Below are 27,385 nucleotides of genomic sequence, written 5' to 3'. Positions count from 1 at the left end.
TTTCCTTTTTTTTTTTTTTTCTCCTTTTTTTTTTAAAGACAGGGTTTCTCTGTGTAACAGCCTTGGCTGTCCTGGAACTCAGGCTGTAGATCAGGCTGGACTGTAACTCACAGTGATCCTCCTGCCTCTGCCTCTAGAGTGCTGAGATTAAAGGCGTGTGCCACCACATCCAGCTATTTATGAGTTTTGTGTTATTTAATTTTTTGCTGTTGTGATCAAATACTGGACAAAAAGCAACTTACTGGAGGAAAGGTTTATTTTGGCTTATATTTCAAGGGGATACAGTCCGCCACATCAAGGAAGACCTGGGGGCAGGAGCAGATGGTGGCTGGTTATTTTGCATCCTCAATCAAATAGCAGAGGGTTGGATTTCAGGTACTTAGCCCTCTTCTTTTCACTCAGTCCTGGATTCCCGCCCCCCCCCCCCCCCCCCCCCCACACCCCCCCGAAATGTGCTACTAACATTTAGGGTAGGTCTTCCTACTCAATTAAGCAGACCTAGAAATTCCATCACAAACGCCCTCAGGTTTGTTTCCATGGTAATTCTAGATCCTATCGACTAGGCAATTAACCACTTAGGCTCCAATTAAGCTCCTCCCTCGGGTCATTTCCATTTTGATCTCTGCTCACACACATTACTTTTTGGTGACATTACTATTATCTTCCATACCACTGATCTCAAAGGCAAATATCCAGGAGGTCAGGCAGCCAGTGTCACTGAGTGGATGGAGGGAGTGGACTCCAAGGAAGCAGATGCCGATTTCCGTACAAGCCAGTTGTAAGATTTCTCATAACTTTTAAGAGAAAACCCTGTTTTTCTATTACTTAAAATCTAATAATTTTTACATAATGGCAATTAATCTTTAGTCTTTTTTTTTTTTTAAATCTAGGGGCAAACAAAGTAGACCTATGAGGCTGGATATAGCCCCAGGGCTGTAGTTTTATCTCTTTTGCTTTACAGTTTATATCCCATGCATTTAAACCTTAATTATGTCACCTGGAGTGGTGGTGCACACCTTTAATCCCAGGACTCAAGAGGCAGAGGCTGGCAGATCTCTGTGAGTTCAAGGCCAGCCTGGTCTACAAAGTGAGTCCAGGACAGCCAAGGCTACACAAAGAAACCCTGTCCTCGAAAAACAAACAAACAAACTTAATTATGTCGTATTTTATTTCTGTCTTCTCAACCAGGGCTTCCATTGTTGAATATAACACAAGATTAGCAATAAATAACCATCTGTTAAAGAAAACCATTTGTTAAAGAAAATATTGCAAGGCCCTATGGTTCAAGCCTATAACTGAAGCACTCCTGAGGCACAGGCAGAAGGATGGAAAATTCAAGGCCTATCTATGCTAAACAAAACAAATAACAGCAATGAAACTCACAGATATGCACACACCAAGAAGAAGAAGAAGAAGAAGAAGAAGAAGAAGAAGAAGAAGAAGAAGAAGAAGAAGAAGAAGAAGAAGAAGAAGAAGAAGAAGAAAGAAGGAAACAAAGAAAAGAAATCTCATAGAACTTGTGTTGTGTGTAATGTACAAGACCATACTTTCTTTTCTGGTTCCTTTAATTGAATTAGGAAGTACTTTGTGGAGACTGTTTTTGTCATGTCTGTGTCTGATTCCCCTATTCATCACTGGTCTAACATCCTAGCGTGCAACTTAATCACCTGTGACACACATTTTTCTGTGGAAAGAGGAAGAAGCCATGTTTAATAAGACTTTATTAATAATACTTGCTCATCGAGTGGCATAAATACCTTTTTGTTTTGTTTTGTTTTGTTTTGTTTTTCAAGACAGGGTTTCTCTGTGTAGCCTAGCTGTTCTGGACTCACCTTGTAGACCAGGCTGGCCTCGAATTCACAGAGATCTACCTGCCTCTGCCTCCTGAGATTACAGGCATACACTACCACCATCCTGGGCTAAACAGGATCTTTATTCTCATCCAAAAGCTACAAAGAAGAATTTTTCTTAAGACTTTCTTTGAGCTTTGTTAAGGCTTTGTGTGTGTGTGTGTGTGTGTGTATACACGAGCACACGCATGTTGGGAGTGATGCAGAAGCAGAAAGCAGTGTGTCACTTGTTTTGCTAACTTGTGGTAGTCTTTTATAGTGGTGTGGATTGTACAGGGCACAGATCCAGGCTGTCCTTTTGTGGTTGCTGCAGGTACTCAGCGTGCCAACGCCCGGGCTCCAGCCCCTTACAAGAGAGATTTTGAAGCCAAACTAAGGAACTTTTACAGGAAGTTAGAAACCAAAGGATACGGACAAGGCCCAGGGAAATTAAAGTAAGTAGTAATGACACAAACCGCATGATTTAGATGGTACGTGGATAGGAAGCAGTTGGGGGTTTGGAAAATTGGTTGTCACATAAGCCTTTATTTTAATGGACATTATTATTTGGGAATTTATGAATTACACCTTCACAATGTAAAATGTTGCTCAGGAATTAAGCACTGTTATGCTTACCTTTCCCGTCAAGCTAGGACTGTGTAAAGCTATAGACAAAATTAAAGATGGTTACTTTTTCTCCTGAGGAGTACCTCTTTGCTGGCCCATCTGATATTTGTGAGACGTACAGTTATCACAATGTTGTCTTCTGCATGTTAGTAGTTCCTGGGCCCACATGAGTGGAAGGTAATAAATGATCATCTCTGTTTAGCTCTGTGAAGTGAACCTCGCTTGGTACAACAGAGCCTGCTCTGGATGCTGTGTCTGCCTCTCGTAACCACCTCCCTTCCATCCCTGTGTGTATCTCTTTCCCTCCTGCCTACCTCAGCCCTATGCCGGACACACACTTGAGCTCACTATCCCACCTGTGAAGAGAGAAAGTCACTGCGGGCCTTGGGTGCACATGGACCAGCCTCATGCTCACGGCAACCAGGCACAGGAAGGTTTGCTCAGGCAATGCCTCCTTCGTGGGCCTCCAAGCACATCAGCTCAACCCAAATTCCGTCTCTCTCTGAACTATGCTTTTTCTGCTACTTGAATTACCAAGATCTTTCATAGATTCAGGCACCCTGTCATTTCTTTGTCATTACTACAGACAGTAAGATAAATTGGTATCTGTAGAGGATGGCTTTAATTGTCATCATCACAGTAAATTCCCACAAACATCATTTATTTTTATCTACCCTTTAGGGGAAAAAAAATCTTAAAATTCACTTAATTTAAAACTTAAAGTAAGTACAATTGTAAACATGTTTTGCTTGCAGGACACACACACACACACACACACAGACACGGAGGCACCCTCCTGGTTCTCACTGGTTATTCAGTAGTTGAATTCCATGCTTAGGAACATTCCAGTCTAAAAGATTACCTCATAGCATTGTTCTTTCTTTAATAAGCAACTTCTGTCTCTGTCTCTCTGTGTCTGTCTCTGTCTCTGTCTCTGATTATCTTGCGTAAGTTTGCTGTTCTGTTAAAGAGTTAAAGGCAGATGTTTATTTAAGTGCAGACAGCAATGGCATTAAGCAGCTTCCCTCCTCACCTGGTTAATTGTGGCAAATAGAGACTAAACGGCAAGAAAGACAGTGAGTAGGAAACAGCCCTTTAATGCACTTTTCAAATTGCCTCTTCGTGGACAGGTTAATTATCCGGAGGGACCACTTGCTGGAAGATGCTTTTAATCAGATTATGGGCTACTCCAGAAAGGACTTGCAGAGGAATAAACTATATGTCACCTTCGTTGGGGAGGAAGGGTAAGTAGAATAGAGAAGTGGTCTGTGCAGCACAGGCTGTGGCTACGGAACGGATGTTTCTCTGCGTCTCTGTGGTTCCGAAAACAGGAAATCCTTCTGGCAGGAAATGTTGTTCTCACATGCTTGAACATTTTGACTTTTCTTCTTCTTCTTCTTCTTCTGGTTTTTCAATCATTTGACATTTTTAATTAAAATAACTCTTACGTAACATTCATTTTTCTCAGTTAGAAGGCCGGTTTATTCGCTTTTTCTCTACATCTATGGTTTGAAGGGGGAAATGGAGCTTTGGGTGGGTGGGGGGCTAGAAGCAAGGGACTACAGATTACATCTTGTTCTCCACGTTGGCTGACTGAGTAGAATGTATGTCACCTGTTAAATAAGCCTTGGTTGAGATTCACGGATCCTGCTGCTGTGCCCGGAAGCACCCACAGCGACCACGCCAATGCCTTTGCACTTGTTTTCCCACCTCCAGGTCTCTCCCCTGGGGAGGGCAGGCTACTTCCCAATAAACCGCCTACTGTAAACAAACCGTGCAACATGACTCTTCCATGAGTGTGCTCATCTAGATAAGGGTTGGGAAACGAGGGGCTGGGGCTCCCACACTGACTCTGCTACACATCCCCCTCCCCCATAGACATAGCATTCCCCCATAGGCCCCCTCCTTCTTATCTCAGGACTCAGGTGCTTGCTTTGTAGCTTGTATCTACTAGACCCAACTTAAAAGCACCGCGCAGTCATCTAAAGTCTGCTTGTGTTCTGTTCGGCACAGTTGGCTTGTGTGTTTATTTACTCAGCTGTCCTGAGGCACTATGGACCTTGCCTATATGCTAGGCCAGCATCCTGAGGTGTATCGCCTGTGCTTTTCTAGTTTTTATTTTGAGAGTGGGTCTTAACAACCTACTTCAGCGTGCCTTGAACATAGTCAGGAGCCCAGAGGGACCTTGAAAATTGCAATTTTCCTGTGTCCCATCTCCTTGCAAGTGGGGCTTATAGGCCCGTGCCACCAGGCTCAGTTGTTTGGATCACCTTAGGAACGCCCTCTCAGTCATACCCACTAATGAAGAAGAACAAGGCCACACAGTGGTGATGTCCAACCACTTTGGTCCTTCAACAGATGATAAAACACTGCATGAATTACGTGTCCATGGACTAGAGACTAGCAAAAACGAGACCCGGGCTGTAAGTCTTTCTTCTGGCACTCTTGGACTGTGCTGGGATTTAAGAAACACCCTGTCGTGTCCTTAGTCTGTCTGGATCCTGGGGTTTTTTGGTTTTTTGTTTTGACCTTGAAACGTTTCTGTAGTGTTCCAGGTGGTGACTGAAAACATGGAGTTTGGACTTGAGCTTCCCTGAGGCTTCAGATCTTTCGTGACTAATGTGCATATTTAAATGGACTTGTAGCTTGTGTTAGTTTGCTTAAAGATGCAGGTGCACAGTTGAAACCGGAGGCAAGTGTTGTTAGCCTCTTCACAGGTATGCAAGGGATTTCAAATATTTCCTTACAGGACCAGTCTGGTCTGGATGAGAATATTTCTCGCTCCCAGAACTCCAGCTGCCTTTCTTATTATTAGACCGCAGGCTTCCGCCCCACCCCCCCCCCCCCCCCCCCCCCGCCCCACACACACACATCTTGCTTATGTTGCTTAGGCTGGCCTTGAACTCTCAAGCTGAGGTTACCTCAGCCTTCAAAGAGCTGATAGCCGGGTCCACAGATGCACTCCTGGCGTGGCCTACAAGGTTTGTTGAGATCTCATCGATATACTTTAGAAAGCGCTAATGGATACATTTGCGTAGACCAGATGTCTGTCGAGGGAGATCACCCTGATGTGGTCCACCATATTTTGAACTGATGCTATCACTTCCAAGTAGAGCTAGATGTCTTTTTGTTTGATGACCACGGGTGATCAAGTGCTTCCTGCCCCTGTCACTTTCCACTTCCTCTGACACCAAAGGGAAGAGAGAGAGGATGTTTTGGGAATGGTCTCAGAAGAAATAATCCTGCATCTGCCCCTCCAAACACGAGCTATTGGCACTGGGCTCCTGGACTAAGGCTCTGTCACACCAGTGTTTTCATATAGGTGCTAGATATAGGCCCCACCTTCAGTTGTGGTACTGAGAATACAGCTGGTGGCTTTGAAACAAGAAAACTGTGCTCTTGCTAAAAAAACAAAGAAACCTCAAAACTACATCAAAGTTTAAGAGGGGAAAAAAGACACACTTCTCTCTGGATTGTAAAGAAAATGCCTACATTTTCCCCCTGAATTTTAGAAATGGAACTTTTCTGTTATTTCCTCATCTCCAGGGTTTTTCTTTTGGTCTGTTGGTTGGCTTTTTGCTCTGGTTTGGTTTTTTGGGATTGTTTTTGTTTTGTTTTGGTTTTTGGTTTTTCGAGATATGGTTTCTCTGTGTGATCTCTGGCTGTCTCGGACTCAATTTGTAGACCAGGCTGGACTCGAACTCACAGAGATCCACCTGCCTCTGCCTCCCAAGTGCTGGGGTAGTTTTAATGCTGTCAAATTGTTGTTGTTTTAAGTTCTTTGAGTTTAAGTCTACTGTTTGGCATTAAAAAATAAGTATGTATGTTATTCAGATATTGGTTTCTAGGTTTTTTGTTGTTGTTGTTGTTTTTGTTTTGTCTTTTGTTTTTTCAGGACCAAGGTTTCTTGAACAAAGTATTGATTCTAAGCCTGGGTCAAGAAGTTTATGGCAGATGGAGACTGAAGTGTCTTCTCCTGTGTGCTATAAAGCAGGGGAGTTTGTGGACAGCTCAGAGCTACAGGGCACAGAAGCCAGCAGAGTCCCCAGGGACCAGAGTAGGAATAAGATCAGCTACACAATGAATAAGTAAAGAAATATTGAGTAGTAATTCCAAGGGAGTGGACACATGATCAAATGAAGAAGTAGATTAGAGAAAGAAAAATCTCTCCCAATAACTCAGGAGCATTTCATAAGTGTGGATAGTATAGTGACCTTCTCCCCCAGATAATACAGTAAGAATAAGGGGACAGAGAAGTGAGTTTGTTTTGTCAAACCTGGCAAATGTTGCCTCCAGTTGTGATCATGTTGACAGTGTGTCCTTCACACAAGAACAACCCTTTACTCATGTGATCTTCCTCCTCAAACCCATTATTGCAATATATATATATATATATATATATATATATATATATATATATATATGAAAAGTGAGATGATTCCCAGCTGAGGGGGCGTTGTAAAAACATCTCACCAATACTGAAAATCATTGACGACATTAAAAACAATGACAGCAAAACCAGAGGAGTTTGAGAGAATGCTCTAGTCAAGAAGAAGAGAGCCGATGAGTAAATGCATGCCACTTCCTAGATGAGATTGTAGAGCAGAAAAAAGATATTAATTAAGTAGAAGTGAATGGAATCTGGATAAGCATATATTTTATTAATAGTTATACATCAGTATTGGTTTCTTTTAATATGATACTGTTACGACAATCACTGAAGCAAGTTTTGCAAAACAGAGTTTATTCCGAAGAAAGTGGGACCCCAAGTCACAGATCTGCCTGCCCAGGGATAGGGTTTATAGGTCTCAGTGGGATAAAGTGTGGTCCATACGGAAACAGAAGTGGAGGGCAGGTCCACTCCATGAATAGTCACCCTCTTCACAGGACCCACACTAAGGGAAAATGGGACCATTAGTGTAATCTAAAAGTATCAAATAAGACACACTTGTGAGGTCCAGGTGAACAGTTGGTGGCTTCTGCTGGCTTGAGACAAACATGGCTCCAAGTTCCTGAAAAACAACTTAGGCAACCATTGCCTCAAAGGTGTTGTCATCAGAGAGGATGATGGGAGGGTACTGACTAGCAGCTTGGCTTCTAAAGTTGATGATAAGATCAAGTGAGGCTAGAGGTTTCCATCAGTGTTTCCATTAGTGTTTCCATCAGATGTATGGATGAGGATTGTGCTATACTGATTTGAGGTATTTATAAAGGCTATATGCAAGAGCTCTTGTACTATTCTTTTTATATTTAAGTTTTAAAAAAAAATCTAAAATAATAGGTTTAGCAAGTGAAAACATTTGGTCCTGATTTATAAAGATTTAGCCGGTTTCCTTTTTGAGTTTTCATGTCTCCTTAATGTTAGATGAGTCATTCCTCTGGGTTATTTTCAGCTGTTTACCCTCTGTCCACCACCTACACTCGGTAGAGTGAATGCATAGAATTGATTTTGTGAGAAGTCTAAATTAATGCTAATATTAGCATATTATTTTGTGTCAACTTTATGCTAGCCAGGAAGGGTTAATGGTTTGCAGTTACTGTTGATGCCCCGGCTCAGTGACTGTACTTCTAATCTGACACAGCCAGTCTACCTTAACATAAAGAACAGTGGATGTACTTCTTAAAACGATGCATTTACTTGCCTTCCGAAAAAACATGTAGAGTAGTGGCTCTGTAGAAACAGTAGCTGTGGTTCATGCTGTTTATTCACATATAGCTGCAGCACGATATATAGATTGTTCCAGAAGTAAGGCTCGGCAGGACACATGGACACTATTTGAGGCAGGATCAATTGCAGACTATTGGAAACGCCTGACTCCGTTAACAAAAACACAAACAATCATCCTCGGGCCTACGAGTGTAGGTACGTTAGAACAACTTATTTGTTTCACTAAAATGATTTTGTTGTGTGTGTGTTAGCCTTGGCTTTTTACAAAGTAGACAGTTTCTAAGTGCTGTCTGGTCATTAGTAGTTTAATTAGGCTAGAGCTGGGGGTTGTTTCTAGGCACTGGAATTTCCAGCACAGAACAGTTTTCTTATCTTGGAATGTTAGGGGAGGAGAGCACAGAAACCTATTTCTGATGAGCCTCACTCTGCCTAGGGGTTGCATGTGGGGTGGGGGAAGGCAGTGGGGTGCTATTTATTATTCTTCAGCATATTGTTTTTGTTTATTAATAATCCTAGCAACCAAAGCCCACATGGTATCAGCACTCCAGATCTCATAAGGCCATTAACTTTTTTTTTTTCAAGACAGAGTTTCTCTGTATAGCCTTGGCTGAGCGCAAACTAACAGAGATCCACCTGCCTCTGCCTCCCCAAGTGCTGGGACTACCTGTGCCACCTCATGTGCCTGGCTAATTAGCTAATTCTTTGTACCCTCAAACACCGACCAAATAATGTCCTAGACAAGAGAGGATGTTTACACTGTGATTGTTCCGCCTCTCTTTTTCCTCTTGGCAACTCTGGAAAAGGCACCTTATTGAAGAAAGAATAAATTTCGTTATGTGCAAAGTGCTGTCAGGATGACGTCACTCATTAGTCTTGCAAGCCACACTTAGACCAGGGAGGAGTGTATGCAAAAAATTTTAGTTTGGGGGCCTGTGTGTAGTATCTTTCTGCTGAGGTCCTTATGTATTTCCCTAGGAAATAAAAATAACCAGGGAGGATGACCTGAGATCGTCTTCTCCTCTGCTTATAAGTTACCCAGTAGTGCTCCCCCATATAACCAGCTATAAAGCCATAGATCTTCATTTGAACTTGAGTTGCTGCTTGCCTTCTTCAGTGAGGCAGTCACATCATCCGGAATCATCCTTATCTGCCAATAAGGGATGCTCTGGAGCCAGGCCTTGGCTTGGTACCACCAAGAGCAAGTTTGTTTTTTATCAGACTTCCCTTACTCAGCTCCCAGGCCTTGGTAGGTAGCTCAGAAGCCAAGCCACCCTGCTCTAAATACCTGTGGCTGAAGCAGAAGGCGCCTAGACCATGCATGCCTGGACAAGCTTGTGGGAAAAGATAGTGGGACTTCCCGAGACCTTCGTCTTCTCTCATTTTACACTCTGTTCCCATTGGGGTATTTTGTTCTCAGTTATTTTTACTTGAGATAGAAAGACTAGGAGAATAAAGTTAAATATCTTAACTCATGTCAGGCGCTGTTAATAACTCGTATGGTGTGCCAGGCCAGCAACATGATGATGGGTAAAATGCTCTGTCAGCAAGCAGGGCTTGGGACACCATGGCCACCCTACTGACATCTGTGCTTGTTCAGAAATGCCCTCAAATGCAGCTGTTATGTGGCTACACACCCGTTGTCCAGAGTTTCTGTATTTCCTTGCCAAGCCTTTAGCCGCGGAACCAACCTAACTGGCAGAACAGGAATATAACAAAGGATCCGTGTGCTATGAGTCACGTTAACTATTTATATGGATGAGGTTGCTAAGGCGTGATAGGAACCGCATGCCCACGTGCCCTGCTTTGACATGTCTCATTGAATTTGCTAGACATAGATAAAAAATTGCCACACACAACATACTCCTCAGGATGCACTTCTACAGTTGGACTTACAACCAAATTAAAGTAGAAAGACTACTTTGGCTTTGGCTTCAAGAGTTTAGAAGGAAAAAAAAAAAAGGAAGATAAAAAGTTTAACAGCTAAATGTCCATTTCCTTCTAAAGGAGCTGTTTGTTTTCTTTTCTCCTGAGGTGAGTTTTGCTTTTCAGCTCAGCTCTTCAGAGAACATATTCTTGTCTTGAAGCACAAGGGGAACCAGTCAGTAAGGCTGTTGTTGGCTTAACAAACTTCACCATGCAAGAAGACATTACACTGTGAACTTTCTAAGGCAACTCACTTGTTTGACCGTGGTTTCAGACTGAGTCATCTCTTAGGGATTGGCACACTGTGCTCATGGCATTGAATTAAGGTACCACCACCTCACAGCAAACTGGCTCACATTTACGCGCAACGCCAGCTGTCAAATAACAATGTAAGTGATGCTGGTTTTCATTGGTAAGCATGGGGGAGCTCTAGTCATGGCTCAGCAATGTGTATTTGGGCCCCTACACTTGTAATGCAGAAAGGAGTATCTGAGAGTTTTCTAGTGCTATGATGAAACACCATGATCGAAAAGCAAGTTGGGGAGGAAAGGATTTGTTTGGCTTACACTTCCACATCACAGCTCATCATCATCAGTCACCACAGGAAGTCAGGACAGGAACTCAGGCAGGGCAGGAACCTGGAGGCAGGAGTCTATGGCCATGGAGGGATGCTGCGAATTGGCTTGCTCAGCCTGCTCTGTTATAGGACCCAGGATCACCTACCCAGGGATGGCCCCACCCACCATGGGCTGTGCCCTCCCCCATCAATTACTAATTAAGAAAATGCCCTATGGGCTTGCCTGCAGCCTGATCTTATAGAGGCATTTTTCTCAATTGAGGTTTCTTCCTCTCAAATAATTTTAGCTTGCTATCAAGTTGATATAAAACCATCCAGCATAAAGGGTAAGACAGGCTCACCTGCTTTCAGTGTGATCAAAGTCTAAATTTATATATGGAGTGGCCGACACACATGGGTTATCAGAATGTACTCTGGTAAGTGCAGTATTATTGAAATATTCAGGGTTAAATCCTAGGAATCACCCTCTAATTTTTAATAGAAAGTCCTCAGTAGAGCCAGCATGGCTTAGATCAGCCATCTCAAAGAAAATAGACTCACTTTATCTTTTGCCTAATATTTCAGCTCTCTGTGACCCTAATGTACTGGTGGCCTCTGCAATGTGAAAAGCCCAACAGAGGAGCAACCATAGCAAGCCAGCGAGTGCTATGTCTCCTTGGAGGAGTCTCACTAAAGATTTATAGTAAGCTGGATGTTTTAATAAAGTGTTTCCCTCCTCCTGGTTTTGTAACAGTATCTGTTGGCAAAACTTTGCTATAAAGAGATGGATAGTAAATATTTTTTAGACTTTGTCCTACATTCTCTGTGGCACCTCAGCATTTTATCAGGGAACAATACCAGGCTACACATAAGCCAACACAGTGCATTTCAGTGTAGTTTTATTTACAAAACCAGGGCCTTGGCAGATCTGCCCCCAGGACATAGTTTGTCAAGCCACTTCCTATAAGCAGTATTGTTTTAATCTTGATAGACGATTAATATTTACCAAAGGTCAGGGCATATGGAATAACCTTAAATTTGAAAGTAGGACACCTATTTAGGGCTGGAGACCTATTACATCATCACAGAACTCCCCTGACTCAGCTCACGGCTTGGTTTTCTCCGGCCTCAGTCTTCTCTATAAAATGCGAAGACATTTGACAAAATGACCTCCATGATGTCTTTGACAATTGGTGTTTAGCTTTATTTCTCTTGCAGCTTGCGGGAGGAAATGGTTTTTTTTTATCCTATGAAATCTAGTCCATCATCAAAGGACAACCAGGGCAGGACCTCAAGGCAGGAGCCCGAAGCAGAAAACACTGTGGAACGCTGTTTACTGGCTTGCTTTCAGACTTGGATTCAGCTATTTTACACTACGCCGACCACCTACCTAGAGGTAGCACTGTGTATAGGGGCTTGGCCTTCCCGTGCCAACTAATAGTCAAGAATTAACACCACCTAGGCCCGTCTACAGGCCAGTCTGGTGGAGGCGGCTCCTCAGCTAGGTTCCTGCTTTCCCCGCTGTGTCAAGTTGACAGCCAAGATCAGTCATCTCAGTCGATATTCCCCTACTGTGTGGAAAGACAAAGGGAACTTGGGGATTTAATGGTGTCCCCACTGTTGGGGAACTTTAGGGTTCCTTGAAGGAAGGGAAAATATCTAGAACTTAGTTCCTTTCCCACACCTCAGGGTTGGGGTCAGTGGCAGGAGACCAGGGGATCCCCACCTGTGCAGCGAGAGGAAGTGAAGGGAAGTGATCTGCTCAGGATGAAAACAGGGGTAGAGGCACAGATACCATAGAGACCAAGGTGGCCAAATATGGAGTCCTACCAAGGGTGGCCTGTTGAAAACTGTTCTGTCTTCAAGACCTAGATTAACTCTTAGACTGTAATTGGCATTTGGATTTGTTGGAGGGCTGTGTGCAAAGAACATCCAGATAGAAGGTTTCTGTTGCTGGTGGTCTCAGAAGCTGGAACCCGGAGAGGAGGAGGAAGCTGCACAAAAGGCTGTGTGACAGATGGGTAGTCTGAGCTTCTGGGTACCTCTCCACGACCCCAGAGAAGACTAAAGATGGCCATCCCAGCCTATCCTGGAGCCACAGGGTGGCTTCATTATATGCAGTGACCCCCAAGGACAAAGCCACCATGCCACTGATTGGTCCTGAGAGTCTCCAGTAGCTGCTTTTTTCTGCCTAGTAGGTTTCCTGCAGGTGCACTGTGGGGGCAATCATTCGAAAAAAATCAGAGGTGATTTATTGATAAGATATGATTTATTGAGATGATTTATGGTATCCATAGTCAGATGTGACAAAAATGGGATGACAAGTGGGAAGAGTTGAAGTTTTCGCTATTCAGATGTTGTTTTGTTATCACTACATATAAAGGTCATTTTTATTTTGGTTACATTTTTATTTTTCCAAATCTTTCTTCTGTCTGTATTAGGATCATTTTCTACATCAAAACTTTTTATCTGGACCAGGCTCAGATGATCCCACTTTCATTTTTAAAAAAAAATTTTTTTTTGGAGGCTACCTGAGGAGTGCATGCCTTTAAGTCCTAGCATGTGGAGGCAGAAGTAGGTGTATTTCTGTGAGTTTAGAGTTTGACATCTACATAGTGAGTTAGGATTGTAGGATCTGGGAAGATGGCTCAGTCAGTAACATGAGGACTTAAGTTCAATCCCCAGAACTCACACTTTTTAAAGAGCCCAGGCAGCTGGGCATTGGTGGTGCACGCCTTTAATTCTAGTACTTGGGAGACAGAGGCACCGGATCTCTGTGAGTTCGAGGCCAGCCTGGTCTACAAAGCAAGTCCAGGACAGCCAAAGCTAGCACAGAGAGAAAGCCTGTCTCAAAAAAAGAGTCCAGGCGTGTTAGCTCACTTTTATAATCCTAGCACTGGGGAGGCTCACTGGCCACTCACCATAGCCTGTTTGGTGAGCTCCAGACCTATGCATGTCTCAGAAAGGTGGGTGTCACCTGAAGATTTGGCCTCTGGCCTCTGCATACACACTACACTAGACACACACATACACACGCTCTCTCTCTCTCTCTCTCTCCTCTCTCTCTCTCTCTCTCTCTCTCTCTCTCTCTCTCTCTCTCTCTCTCTCTCTCTCTCTCTCTCTCTCTCCAGCAATGCCCAAATAATACATTTGGAAAGAGAGGTGGTAGTTGCTGGCTACTTCCCACCTCTATCTTTGTGTGTGCACTTTTTATCAAAGGGCGGGTGTAGTTTTTATTTTTTTCATTTTAAATTTAGCATACTGCGTTGCTTCATATTTCAAACTTCTCTCTGATGCAGTACACTCCAACCCCCTCCCCTTCTGCCTCTCCCCCAGCACACACACACCTTGGGCATTGCTGGCCTCTTGTCATTCCTCCAACCCAGCAATCTTTATCTCGCCCTCACTCCACCTCTGAAGCTCTCACAGGTAAAGTAGACTGCAGTGTGTTTCAGGAGCTAGGGCTCCAGCCTGCCTGCCCAGGGAGGCCTTCCTCAGGAAGCTTACCTCACATCCCTTTTTCCTGCTCTGTGATGCTCTGTAGTATTTTTATAACTTATACTTTTCACTTGTACCCTCTTCCTATTTCTTTTTTCCCTCTGATTCCTCTAGGGAGACTTCTTTCTCTTCCCCCATTCAGAAAAATTTCAAAAATCCCTGAGGTCTTCATGGCCCTTAAGTGGACGTAGCCACTTCTCTCTGTGAGAAGGAAACATTCGCATGGCACTCCTCCCCTGTGGCCTTGCTTTGGACATTTAACATTTGCTTGTGTGTGTGTGTGTGTGTGTGTGTGTGTGTGTGTAACTCTGAGTGGATTGTGCATGGTAAGCATCATCTCATGAGTAGCTGGAGTTTTGGGTATGTCCTGTGTAAATACGAAGCTCATTATTTTGGGTGAGGAATACTGAAATCGGAATTTTTTCACTGTTGTTTGTTTAGCCCTGGTATGCCGGCCATCCCTGTAATGAGCATTCTCTACAGAGGAGAGACCGTGCCCAATACCTAGAAAGGTTAAAGGCTGATTATTCTGTCTGTGGATTTTTCTCTTACAGGTTGGACTACAGTGGGCCTTCCAGAGAGTTTTTCTTCTTGGTATCCAGAGAACTCTTTAACCCCTATTACGGCTTATTTGAGTATTCAGCCAATGACACATACACAGTACAAATAAGCCCCATGTCTGCTTTTGTAGACAATCACCACGAATGGTAAGGGTTTCCTTTCTGTGACAGTGGTCCTCAGTTAATTTTCTGTGATGTTAGCTGCCTCTCCCTCCAAAAGAAGACACATTTCTTTTAACATTTTCCCCTCCTGGATTAAACAAACAAACAAACAAAATCACATTATCAGTTATATAACTAATTTGGCTCTTGGTTTTGTTGTCAGACTTAATTATATAGGCAGTCCCCCAGCTGGCATTTGATTATATTGCATAAGTTCAATTTTAAGTGAGTTGAGTAGAATTCAAAAGCTTTATCCCATTGGAAAAATGTTACAGACAGTCAGTGTCTTAGCAGGACCCCTAAGTCACTCCGGCAGCTTCTCCAATTGCCTGGAGAAATGGCTGACTCTTGGGGGAGGGGAGGTGGAACAGCCAGACCTCTGGGTGAGGCCTGTTCATACTCTTGGGGACGAGCTCCACAGTGGGGGAGGCTGGGGCAGCTGCAGATCAAGTGTGGGAGTATGGAGTCAGGGCAGTGCCCACTCACCCACACACCAACACATCTGAGCCACTTAAAGTTTGGAAACAGAAATGGCCTTTTTCTTAACTTATCACACAAAACCAAGGGAAACAACTTTAAGACTTCCCATCTGGAGGTATTTAATCTGAAAAATCCCAAATTGCACTCTTTCCAAATGTCCTTACATCTTTTTTCAAATCTCTGCATTCGTAGACTTTAAATATTTACATAACCCTTATTAACTTGTTCCTGTTCGTTCTCACTGATAGTAACAAGGAAAAGAGCAGAAGTAGAAAGAGGTTCTTTGAGTCATGAGGGTATTGATGGGTGAAAAGCATTAACTTTTAGGGCTTACTCCTCAAATTAGCTTCTTGTTTAGTTACAAATTCGGAGGCTCCCTAACACTGGCTTTTACAGCTCTGCTAACATAAGTGGAAATAAAGAGGGACAAAAGCTGCTGGCTGCTGACTTCACACAGCCTGCCTGAAACTAAAATTCAGCTCCACATAGCTTCTGTACGCCTCAGACTCTGAAGAGCTGGAGACCAAAAGACCTGAGATGGAGAAAACAGTTGTGTACCTCAGGCAGAAAACCCAGTCTTAACAGATCTGCAGTAAAGTTTCCAAGTTGATTCAGAATAGCATCTCACTTTGAGGTTCTGGAGAACCCAGTGCGTCCTGAGGAAAAGCCCCAAATGTCTGTGTACGTGTTTTGTGAAGGATGCTATTGACCAGAGGGAGTGAGGCTTGAGAGAGAACGGAGATGGATGGGAGACTTCTCAGTCTGAAGCAGGGCTTTTCCTCAAAAGGGAATTGCTCCTCATTTGCATTAGAGAAACCAACTAATATCTGTGCACACAAAGTGAAGAGGACATTTTCTCAACCTGCCTAGTCTTTATTGGTATCTCTTGGGGATGGTTCAGGGAAATTTCACTGAAAGGCTACCGGGAGGAGTGAGGGGGTGGGGGTGGGGGATGGGGGAGTGCTGGGGGGGGGGAGTAGGGGGGAGAGGGCGAGGAGACACACGCATACTGTCAAACGTGGGCTGACACAGGGTGATATTGTTGATATGGAATAAAGGTAAGGTGTCCCTAAATATCAAAGGAACAGATTTCCTCGACAAGTAAATCTATAGAATTCTCAGAGAGCTGGCAGGCGGGCAGTCTTACACAAGCATTGACAGAGTTGAAACTCGTTCTAGGAAATAGCTACAGCCCTGGAGACAGTACTCAGTGGCATTCAGCTGTCTCGTATTTCTCCTTCACAGGTTCCGGTTCAGTGGGAGGATCCTCGGTCTTGCTCTAATACACCAGTATTTGTTGGACGCCTTCTTCACGAGACCGTTCTATAAGGCTCTTCTTAGAATGTAAGAGCATTTCTGTGTTTGCGTAGTCAGCATGTCAAGGTCAAAAGTGCTTTGCTGAAAGGGTTTGCCAAGGTCTCTGTTTATTTGCCCAGTATCATAGATCGGTTGTTAAATGAATAATGCTTTAGATTCCAAACACTAACAGCAAATATAGTTGTTAAGCCGGGTATGGTGGCGCACACCTGTAGTCCCAGCACTTACGAGGCAGAGGCAGGTGGATCGCTGTGAGTTCAAGGCCAGCCTGGTCTACAAAGTGAGTCCAGGACAGCCAAGGCTACACAGAGAAACCCTGCCTCCACAAACAAACACACGAACAAAAAAATCAGATATAGTTGCTATGCTACTGACCCTTTACTTCTGCTTACCCACCAAGTCTGAGCTCTGTTCCTCCCCAGACAGTTTATTCTCATCTGTGGCAACATATGTGTCTTTAAGACAGTTGTACTTCAAACACAGCCCTTAGATTCTTGCGGCATCAATGGTGATTATTAATAGAATAGCTGTGGGTCAGTCTTGGTGACTCACAGCCTGCGCTCCTGCATGAAGTGCAAGTTGCATTTTGGCTTTATGCACTTCCAACAGCGTGTCCTTGGTCACAAGTTCATTTTCTTTTGTCTCATTTCCATTTTATTCTTGGTTCCTTTGGGACACGTAGACAGTGCCCCTGCTTTTCTTGAGGCCTTTCTATATCAAAATAGCAACGCATGGGCCCAGATGGAAAATTGGCATCCACGAGACTTCTTTCTTTCTATCTCAATGGAAGATGATAATTATTGTACAGTGCAGAGCAAAACCACACCCTTAGTGAGTATGTAGTCACTTACAAGACCAAGCAGAAGGCCGGTGTTGGGGGAAGGGGATAAACAGGTAGACTTAAACTTGCACAGAACCGAAGCACTGACTTGTGGGAGCTGTCCGGTGAGTCTTCCCATCAAGCCCATGAACCTGTGTTCCCTAAGCGGAAGTCCTGACTTTAAGTGAAAAACTCAGAGTGTTTCTCACAAGGCTTCAGTATGCTCAGTAGGAAAGCTTTCCTTCTGGGAGCTAAGAACCATTTCCTGCTTCCCCAGTGTCACTTCCATGTCCATGCCTCCCCACCTCCCACTCACCTCCCCTTCTCTCTCTCTCTCACACACACACACACACACACACACACACACACACACACACACCAGCCCCCTTGTCACCTTTGCATCATTGTCTTCTGTCTTCTCACAGCTTCATTGGGCTTCCTGAAAGCTATACCCAGTGGTCACATTAGCTGCTAAATCACGCCTTCCACACTTGTCAGTCGGGCTTCTCTCCCTCCGCTGACACTTGGCCCTATCTTAGATCATGTTGTTGCTTCTGATATTAATACTCAACTCCGGGATAGCAGAGACAATCAGAAACTAAAAGTTGTCTTTGCCAACCCACAGGCTATCCCTGGGTCTTTCCTACGCTGATATGTGCGTGTGTCCCTGTATTCTCCCCTTGCTCCTCTGTGGGCCTTTCCTCTGACTTGCCCTTAACCTTGGTGTTCGGAAGCTTCCCCTCTGGGCCCTAGCTTTCCTCTCTCTAAGGCTGACAAAAAGACGTTTCTTCACTTTCCTCTCCTATAGACCACTGAATCTGCCCCTCGGTCTTGCTCTCTTTAATTGCAGCGTCACATGTGAACAGTCTTTGGAACTTTGCTTCTTGCCTGTTTCAGGGTGGTCCCAAATCTGCATATTTAAAGCTGAACTCACATGGGCATTGAAGGGAGTCTTCTCCATGTCCACCTGAGGTTAACAGTGCACAGGTTCTTAGCCATTCTTGTTAGGCAGCTAAACTGACCCTTAGACAAGGGTAGCAAATGGCGTAGTTTAGGGTTTCAAGTTGTAGTCTTGGTACCGTGACAAAATCCTTGCCTCAAGCAACTTAGGGGGAGCTTTGTCTTAACTTTCAGTTTGAGGGGTTACCAGCCATCCTGGCAGGACAGCCAGGTCCATTTCATCCTCAGCTGGGAAGCAGGGAGAGCGCTCAGCTCAATTTCCCCTTTCTGTTCAATCTGGAATCCCAGCCCATAGAATGCTGCTGCCCACAGTCTGGGTGGGTCTTCTGCTTCACTTAAATTAATCTAGAAAATTCCCCATAGATGGACCCAAAGGAGGCTGTGTCCTTGGTGAGTCCAGACCCTGCCAGTTGACAATATTACCCACCACAGCGTCCTTTCCCGTCTGTTCCCGCCCCTATTGGAATAGTTTCAAAGGATGTGCAGTCCTTTTTCCCACTGAAATCATGCGACCTCAGGAGTCTTTTCGGTCCCTTTCACTGAAGGTCATTGATCAGTGTAGGCACAGTGGTTGAGGTCTAAGAGTGCCTATCAGAGTTGGCCTGTGACATGACTTCATTTGCTGTCCCTGTTAAAGACTGTCCTCCTTTATACCGCTTTCCAACATAACCATTTACTAATTCCTGTGTTCCTGCCTCTGCACTCCTAATAGCCCTGCCCTTACTAGAACATTTCTCTTACTTTGGCCGTATTACTGATGAGGTCTGTTCATTGTTGATTTCCATCCCATTTTAAATAGTCTTTTCAATGTCTTCCAGAAGAACTATTTATAACTCATCTCCCATATCATTATCTCATTTCTTATCTTGAGCCCACATCACCAAGATCCGTAGAGTGGACTCCAGACTGGCTCCCAGCTACTTTTGTATCCTGACTTTTAGGATGTCAGGAGTGTCTGGTGGTCAGTACTCCAGGCCTTTCCATATGCTTGGAGGATTCTCCTCTCTAGGCTTTTGGATCTATTTGTTGTCTCCTCTTTTCTCCCCCTTTCCCCCTTTCCTCTAACCTGTTCCCTTTGTATCTCGAGGTTTAATACAGGCATCGTCTCATCTAAGCATCTCTCCATGAGTGTCCAAGTCTGAGCAAACATCCCTCTCGCTTCCTCTCATAGTTCCTGGTACTTACCTTCTCTTCTTTACTCTTTTGGAGACAGAGATTTACTCTGCAACCCAGGCCGGGGGCTCAGGATTGCAGTCCTTACCCACGCCTCCCAAGTGCTGGGACTGCGGCATGGGTCACCATGTCCAGTCGTTTCCAAAGTGACCTGCATTTTAAATAATGCATGAATAATGCGTGCACTGTCTACCCTGTGTTGTCACTTACGCTTTATATCAGCTCATCTATGGTGTGTATGCCTCCCTGAGACCACTTCCTGCCAGGAGCAGCAAGCTCACCAAGTAGTTTTTAATATGTGTAGCACCCATTTGATGCCTGATAAATACCTAAACTGAACCAAACATGATGACCCTTGGAATTTACTAAAGGCAAGGAATTTTAAAACAACTATAGCAAATGAATTGCTACCACCTCACACCAGGGCATATAATAGTAACTCTATCTCAATTAGATCTTGTTGCTGCAAAGGGGAAAAAAAAAAAAAAAAAAAAAAAAAAAAAAGCAGCAGTGGAGTGAGTGGGGCCTGGGAAACTTCTGTGGCTATAGAAGAATTCTTTGGCTTACTGTTTTTATAGTGGTAGGATGAGAGCCATAAGAAAAAGGGAAATCTATGGACGTCACTTAGGGTGTCTAGTCTTTTTTAAAAGCAAGCGAAAAACAGAGTTAAAGGACAATAGAGAAATCAGTAAGGAGCTTCAAATTAGGAGAACAATAATTTTTGATGGAATAACATAGCAAAAGAGATTATGGGTAAGGGTTGTCAGCCTGTTCCGGTCTAGATCCAGCTCTGGTTGTGGATCAGCCTATAGATGACAACCATTCTTTGTATCTTCTGGTTCCGCTTTTGAAAGAAAAGATGGGTAAGTGGTTCCTAAGTCGTCTGCTGTGTCTCCTCATATCTGCGTTACCTCAGTAGTGTGATGGCTGAACTCACGAACCTTCTCAGCATTGCAGCCTGTTGAATGGGTCTTGTTCTGCTCGTGAAGCCTCGGTGTTTTTCCTCGTGATCCTGGGGTTTGCTAATAACGAGGCCCGTGTGCTTCCTTCTGTCTGTCGTCACAGCCTGTGCGACCTGAGCGACCTGGAATACCTGGATGAGGAGTTCCACCAGAGCCTTCAGTGGATGAAAGACAATGACATCCACGACATCCTGGACCTCACGTTCACTGTGAACGAAGAAGTGTTCGGACAGGTCCGTTACATGCTAACTCAAGACTGCTGGCTGGTGAAATAATTTCATGACTAAGATCAATTGCTAGTTTATCTGTGGCTTACTGGGTGATTTAACCCAGGGCTGCTAAATTGTTATAAGCTTGACTACAAAGATTATTGTAATGCCAACTACAGCCCAAGAGGTCTTCACTTATAGATTATGAGAAACGTTTGTATATTGCAAACAATCTTTTTTACTTCCACCTCAAACAGAAATTAGGACATGTCGGAAGATACCTAGAGATATAAGAACGTATCTTATATAGAATACATTTGAGTAGCCTCTGCTATCCCTGAGTCAAATATTTAATTATTTAATTGTAATATGAGATTAGACCCGTTTAGATTTTAAAGCAGTAATGGATTTCTTTGAAACAGAGAGAATGTGAGTAATATTTTGGAGTACTTGAAAGCAGAGAATATACTGGTTTTTGCTTCAAATTTGATGCAAGTTTCCTGTCAGAAGCCCTGTGTTAGTTCTTACTAGGCATTGCTATTCGCCTTGGGTTCCCTATATTTCATATGCTTTCAAAAATGAGCTCTCAATTTGAGATTTACTAGGGTGTGTTTCTGTTTTCCTTAAGTACATCTTCTATACTAGCTGTGTAGATGTAGTTGACCCTAAATCTTAGATCAATGGTTCTCAACCTGTGGGTTGCAACCTTTTGGAGGGGTTGAACGACCCTTTCACGGGGGTCACCCAAGGCCATCAGAAAACAGAGATTTACGTTACAATTCATGACAGTAGCAAAATCACAGTTATGAAGTAGCAGTGAAATAATTCTATGGTTTGTGGTCACTATAACATGGGGAACTGTATTAAGGGGTTGAAGCGTTGGGAAGGTTGAGGACCACTGCATCAGATCCTTATCCACTTGTGGGATGCTCCTGAGGCAGAGAAGGGCCCCGCATCTGATCTTGGCTCCTTGGTAGCAGTTAGCATCAAGTGCATTGTTTTCTGATCAGTTCTTTTGCTGTTTAATGACAGATAACTGAACGAGAGTTAAAACCAGGGGGAGCCAATATCCCAGTCACAGAGAAGAACAAGAAGGAGTACATTGAGAGGATGGTGAAGTGGAGAATCGAGCGGGGTGTGGTGCAGCAGACAGAGAGCTTAGTTCGCGGCTTCTACGAAGTAAGGACGCAGTGGCAGCTGTCGCTGTCCTACAGCCCACAGCCAGGCTGCCTGGCCGTTCTACTGTGCTTCACGCATGAACTATTTCTCTCTTCTATCTTGTGGTGGTTCTTTTAATTTAAAAAGTCAAATATATATTCCTATATCTCTCCAAAGTAGACATGTGGGAGCTTGTCATGTGTGTTAGAAGCTATCACTGGATTTCAGGTATACCATTTTAATGCTTTAGTGACTATTGATAACATGGAAGTTACGATTCTTACTCATACTTAGGAATGCAAAAATCAAATCTCATGTTTGATATGTGCAGTGATTCCGTGTGGGGCCCAGAATTTGTCACACGTATTCCATAAGATCTCTGGATCTTTTTCCAAAGCAAAACGGCAAACGACTAGATTAATCGATTGTCAGATAGGAGATAAGAATCCACCTGTCCCAGTACTAGCCAGACCCCGCCTTGTGCAGCTTCTGAGATCAGAGGAGACCTAGCATGCTCAGTGGGACACGGTTGTCAACCCAAACAAGATTCCGCTGAGGCCGAGCTCACAGACTTTCAACTACAAACACACCTTCCACCTATAGAGAGTGTGACAAGTTTTCACGTATGTAGCAGCAGTACTCCCGGAATTCCCGGCACCCTGCTTTTTTGTTGAGGCTTCCTTATGGCTGATGTTTCTCTAGGCCCCTAAGCCATGCCTGTGGTTTTTTTTTTTTTCTCTCCCACAGGTGGTAGATGCCAGGCTTGTATCTGTCTTTGACGCAAGGGAACTGGAGCTGGTCATTGCTGGCACGGCTGAAATAGACCTCAGTGACTGGAGAAACAACACTGAATATAGAGGCGGTGAGGTTTGACTTATAAAGGGCTCAATTTAAGTTACAGGCGGCTGGGTTCATTTCTTTTTTCTTTTCTTTCTTTTTGGTTTTTCACTACAGGATTTCTGTGTGCGGCCCTGGCTAACCTGGACTTGCTTTGTAGGCCAGGCTGTCCTAACTCAAAAGAGATTTGCCTGCCTCTATCTCCTGAGTGCTAGAATTAAAGGCGTGCACCACCACACCCACAGGGGGCTCTAGCTCAAGTGCGGGTCTGAGCACAGAGCAGACAAAAGTACTTGCCTTAATCACTGGTCTGTTGGTGTTTTCCTTGAGACCTTGGGCAAGGTCAGTCCCTTCTGTACCTGGTGACGTCAAAGGGGGGAAGGACTGTTTACACCACATCCGAGGATGTCATAACTCCTAATTGCTAGTGAGGAAATGTGATCGTAGGAACACCAATTAATTATTAGATGATGTCGTTGGTGAGGCATGGAGACCTTAATATCCAGCGAGTCAAACCTCACCCATCCGTCTACATTCTAGGCCGCCAGATGCCACACCCTGTGTACTTCGTAACCTGCACACGTCTTAACTATCTGTCAGCTATAAGTCGGTTAAAACACTAAGAGGGAACAAGATAGGCTTCTCTCTCTCTCTCTCTCTTCTCTCTCTCTCTCTCTCTCTGTTTTTGTTTTTGGAGACAGGGTTTCTCGGGTAGTCCTGGCTATCCTGGACTCACTTTATAGACCAGGCTGGCCTTGAACTCACAGAGATCATCTGCCTCTGCCTCCAAAGTGCTGGGATTAAAGGTGTGCGCCACCATGCCCCAGCCAAGATAAGCTTCTCAAGATCCATCCCATTCATCTGCAAGGGCTTCTAAAGTGGAGTCTGACTGATAAGGGAATTATAAAATCACTTTTGAGTGGGCCTCTTTGGAAGTGGCTTTCTGTACACAGCATCAGTTAATAATTTGGACCAGCATGATTGGATTGTTCCTTATGTAAAAATTGAAACCTAAGGACAGCCCAGAGTTAAAGTTTCGTCTAACAATTTTGAGCAAAGAAAGTGGTAATTCTCTGGACTGTGTTACAGTATTCATGTTTTCTCTGAAAGGCTGTGTTTTTTAAAATGAGGTTTCTACGATTGCTGTTTCTAAAGTCAACCTGTGCAGTGAATGCTCTCTGGCTGGCCCCATGTAGCATCCATATACGATACTGGTTATTTTAGAAGGCTTTGTTAGCTGAATTATTTTTTTACTAATTAAAATGCAGTTCCTCTGATGACCCACTTAACTTCCATTTCATGGTCATTTTTGTATTTATACAGACTAAGGTTTTTATTCAGTATATCTGAGTAAATCAAGGACCTATTTTAGTGGTAAATCTTACCAAGTAAGATCCTTAGAAGAGACCAGCTAAAGGATGAGATGCTTAAGCCACCATGCTTGCCCAGCGCAGCTAGTTGGCCCCACATGAAGAAGCAGCTATGCTGCCATCTACCATCTGTCCATACTGCAGCTGTTTGTGGACAGTACGAGAGGACAGTCAGTCTCTGTTCAGAACAGGCTTAGCACAAACAGTAAACGCAGAGCAGAAGAGTGCTGGCTTGTAAGGACAGGAGACTTAGTGCTGCGAACAGCTAAGGCACTGCTCTTTCTCTCATTAACAGTCTTTATCAAAGGCTGGGCCCTGTCACCATGCCTGACCTAATACTTTGATCCTTTGCTCAGACTCTTCCTTCTTTAAGGAGAATAAATATCTTTGATGAAATGGCAAAAAAAAAAAAAAAAAAAAAAAAAAAAATTCTTGTAAGCCTTCTCTCAGAACTTAATTATTTTTTACTGAGTGGTTTTAAAATGCATAACCACTACTTTAACCCAAATCTATGAGATAGTACTTTGACATTTCATTAGATTCTTCTAAAGTATGGAGTAAAAGTAAGACTGTGATAAGTAGGGTTTATTAGTTGAAAATCGTAAAAGTCTATTTCCTGGTTTTTTTTTAAAGAAATGTTACGAAAATAGTTTTGTTCTATATTTTAATTTTAATTCTTTCTGTAGTCCTGAAGACTGAACTCAGAATCTTTTACTTGCTACAGCCTTAGTCAAATAATTTTGTTTTATTATTAATTTTAAAGAGTATACATAGCTTTTAGGGAAACACTTGGGATTGAAATGGGCAGCTTAAAAAAAGTTTCCATTGTTTTTCTTTGTATAAATTGTGTGATTAATTTATCTCTCCATCAGGAAATCCTGGGAGGGTCTGTTTGCTCTGTCATTAAACCCCTAAGCTTAGTATAGTGTTTGCCATAATGGTATTTGAAGCCATTAATGATTGTTCCTTAGAGAAATGACTGAAAGAGTTAAGCATTTCTAGTCATAGAAATTGTATTTTTCAGAAATGATAAAGCTAAGGTAACTCATTTGTTATTCTTCTTACTGCTAAATGAAAACAGAGACCTCTTGGTTTCATTTATGCTGTCTTTTGATATGCCAACTTTTGATACTCCTATGGTCATATTTATAGCATTGTTCATTAATTTTAAATTATAAGACATTTAAAGACTCCAAGCCAGGCTCCAGGGCACATATCTGTAATCCCAGCACTCAGGGGGGCAGAGGCAAGAGGATCACTGTGAGTTTGAGGCCTGCCTGGTCTACAAAGCAAGTCCAGGACAGCCAAGGCTACAGAGAAACCCTGTCTTGAAACAAAAAACAAAACGAAACAAAAAACAGGAAAAGAATCCAAGATGGTGATAATGTGAGTGTGGGGTGGTGGTCTTTTGTCATAGTTCTCAGTAGTTTAAGATAGAAGAGTCAAAGTAACATGAGTTGGCCTGCTTGGTTTATAGGGTACCACGACAATCACATTGTAATTCGGTGGTTTTGGGCTGCAGTAGAACGATTCAACAATGAACAGCGATTGAGGTTGTTACAGGTAAGATGCCATTAGGTCATCAGTCTTTAGCACAAGAATACACTGCTGGAAGTGTGTATAATTTTTAGTAATTGCTAGCTATTCTTCATAAGTACAAACCTTGTTTATCTGGCTATGGCATTTCCATACCCTTCTGACTGCAAGCCTATGTACCACATCGCCAGTCAAGTGAAAGCACTTCTTGAGGGTTGTGGGGGAAGTGCCTGTGTTAGTCTGAGGAACTCAGGATTGACATATGCCCTCAGGACAGTTGGGTGCTGGCAGTGAGAGCCCGTGGGTCCCCAGAGTCAGCATCCTCAGCAGACAAAGAAGTGATGCTCAGTGCTGTACGAATGGACCCTGTTTGTTGATGTGGTCCTTTCCTTCATTTGACTTTCCATACTTTGTAGAGCAATGGCATTTTAGAGAAGAAGTCACTGTGTTTTGTGACGTTCATAAAAGCTATCGGGGCAATGCTGGTAAGGTGCCACTAAAAGTATTAGACACGAGGAAGCCTCTTAGATACTAAGGCAGAGCCTTACATGTAGTCTTGGACTTGGTGCTGTTGGATTAAGGGTCTGGAACTCAGATGTGCAGGCCACAAAATTCCTCAGATTTTTGCTGGATGGTGGTCTGATGCTAAGCGAGTTTACATTCACTGAAAGACCATTTTGTTTGTCTGTCGTGGGAAATGTGCCTGATTTAACACTGAGTGGGTCAGCTGCTCAGCACGCTTTATTTTCTGTAAATGCTTTGCTTTCCCCTCGTGATTCCCTGCTCTTCTCTGTGGGGCTGAGTGATTGTGGGAATCTGGGAAGTTGACCCGTGTTGATGAAACGCTGGCATATGAGATCCCCCTACTTGTGCCTCCTTTCCGGAGTGCTGCACAGCAGTGATGAAGCACCTTTCCTGGATGATGTCTCTGGCTTCACCTTGTTTCTTCTGTTTCTGTGGCCGATAGTTTGTTACAGGCACATCTAGCATTCCCTATGAAGGATTTGCTTCTCTCCGAGGGAGTAACGGCCCAAGAAGATTCTGTGTGGAGAAATGGGGGAAAATCACCGCCCTTCCCAGGTAAAGTAGAAAATAACATTCTTTACTCCCCACACAGTACAGGGAAATCTCAGCTTAATTTATATTTTATATTATTCTTATCTGTATGAATGAACATATGTATATATGGATCAATCATTGTCTTCTGTGAAGACTGGAAAACTGGAAAGTTTGAAAGAAGAAATTTGTTCTGATTACCTTCTTTAATAAAGTGTGGAGAGACAAAATATCTTGTTTGGCTATATGTTAAATATATGCATCTGTGTATCAAAATTCAAAACACAAAAAAGGCAGAAGATTTACTAGCATCCAGTAAGGCAACATCTGTCATCAAACCTGTGGCTCAACTCTAGAAGGCAATAGCAGTTAGGGTTTCTGTTGCTGTGATGAAACACCATGGCCACTACCTATATTTTCTTAAGTTTGTTTGTTGGATATACCATTTTTTTTTTCAGGCTACTTACATTATGGAAAATTTATCTTTCTCCTTCAACTATGACAGATAGTTTTGCTGAGTATATTAGTTTAAATTGTCTTTTAGGACTTGGAATATAGTGCATCTGGCTTTCAAAGTCTCCATTGATAACAATTGGTGTTAAGTGTTGAGACATGCTAACATGGATGGAGGAAAGTTCATGAGGCCACAACCCTAAACAGAGAACTAGAGGCAAGCAAAGGGTG

General features: G+C 43.4%; 1 protein-coding gene across 1 annotated transcript in view; it reads left to right on the top strand.

Moving 5' to 3' along the window:
• Hecw2 (HECT, C2 and WW domain containing E3 ubiquitin protein ligase 2) overlaps positions 1-27,385 on the top strand; it is a 360,925-nt gene that overhangs the window by 316,735 nt on the left and 16,805 nt on the right. Inside the window, exons 20-28 of the mRNA XM_051153821.1 lie at positions 2,164-2,284; positions 3,587-3,700; positions 14,656-14,808; positions 16,549-16,647; positions 20,639-20,768; positions 21,777-21,923; positions 22,650-22,764; positions 25,587-25,672; positions 26,613-26,725. Of these exons, the coding sequence (XP_051009778.1) occupies positions 2,164-2,284; positions 3,587-3,700; positions 14,656-14,808; positions 16,549-16,647; positions 20,639-20,768; positions 21,777-21,923; positions 22,650-22,764; positions 25,587-25,672; positions 26,613-26,725 (1,078 nt within the window). The remainder of the gene's footprint in view (positions 1-2,163; positions 2,285-3,586; positions 3,701-14,655; positions 14,809-16,548; positions 16,648-20,638; positions 20,769-21,776; positions 21,924-22,649; positions 22,765-25,586; positions 25,673-26,612; positions 26,726-27,385) is intronic.

Source organism: Acomys russatus, chromosome 12 (assembly GCF_903995435.1).
Source record: "Acomys russatus chromosome 12, mAcoRus1.1, whole genome shotgun sequence".
In the NCBI taxonomy this organism is placed as follows: domain Eukaryota; kingdom Metazoa; phylum Chordata; class Mammalia; order Rodentia; family Muridae; genus Acomys; species Acomys russatus.
This window is presented reverse-complemented; position numbering and strand designations above follow the sequence as displayed.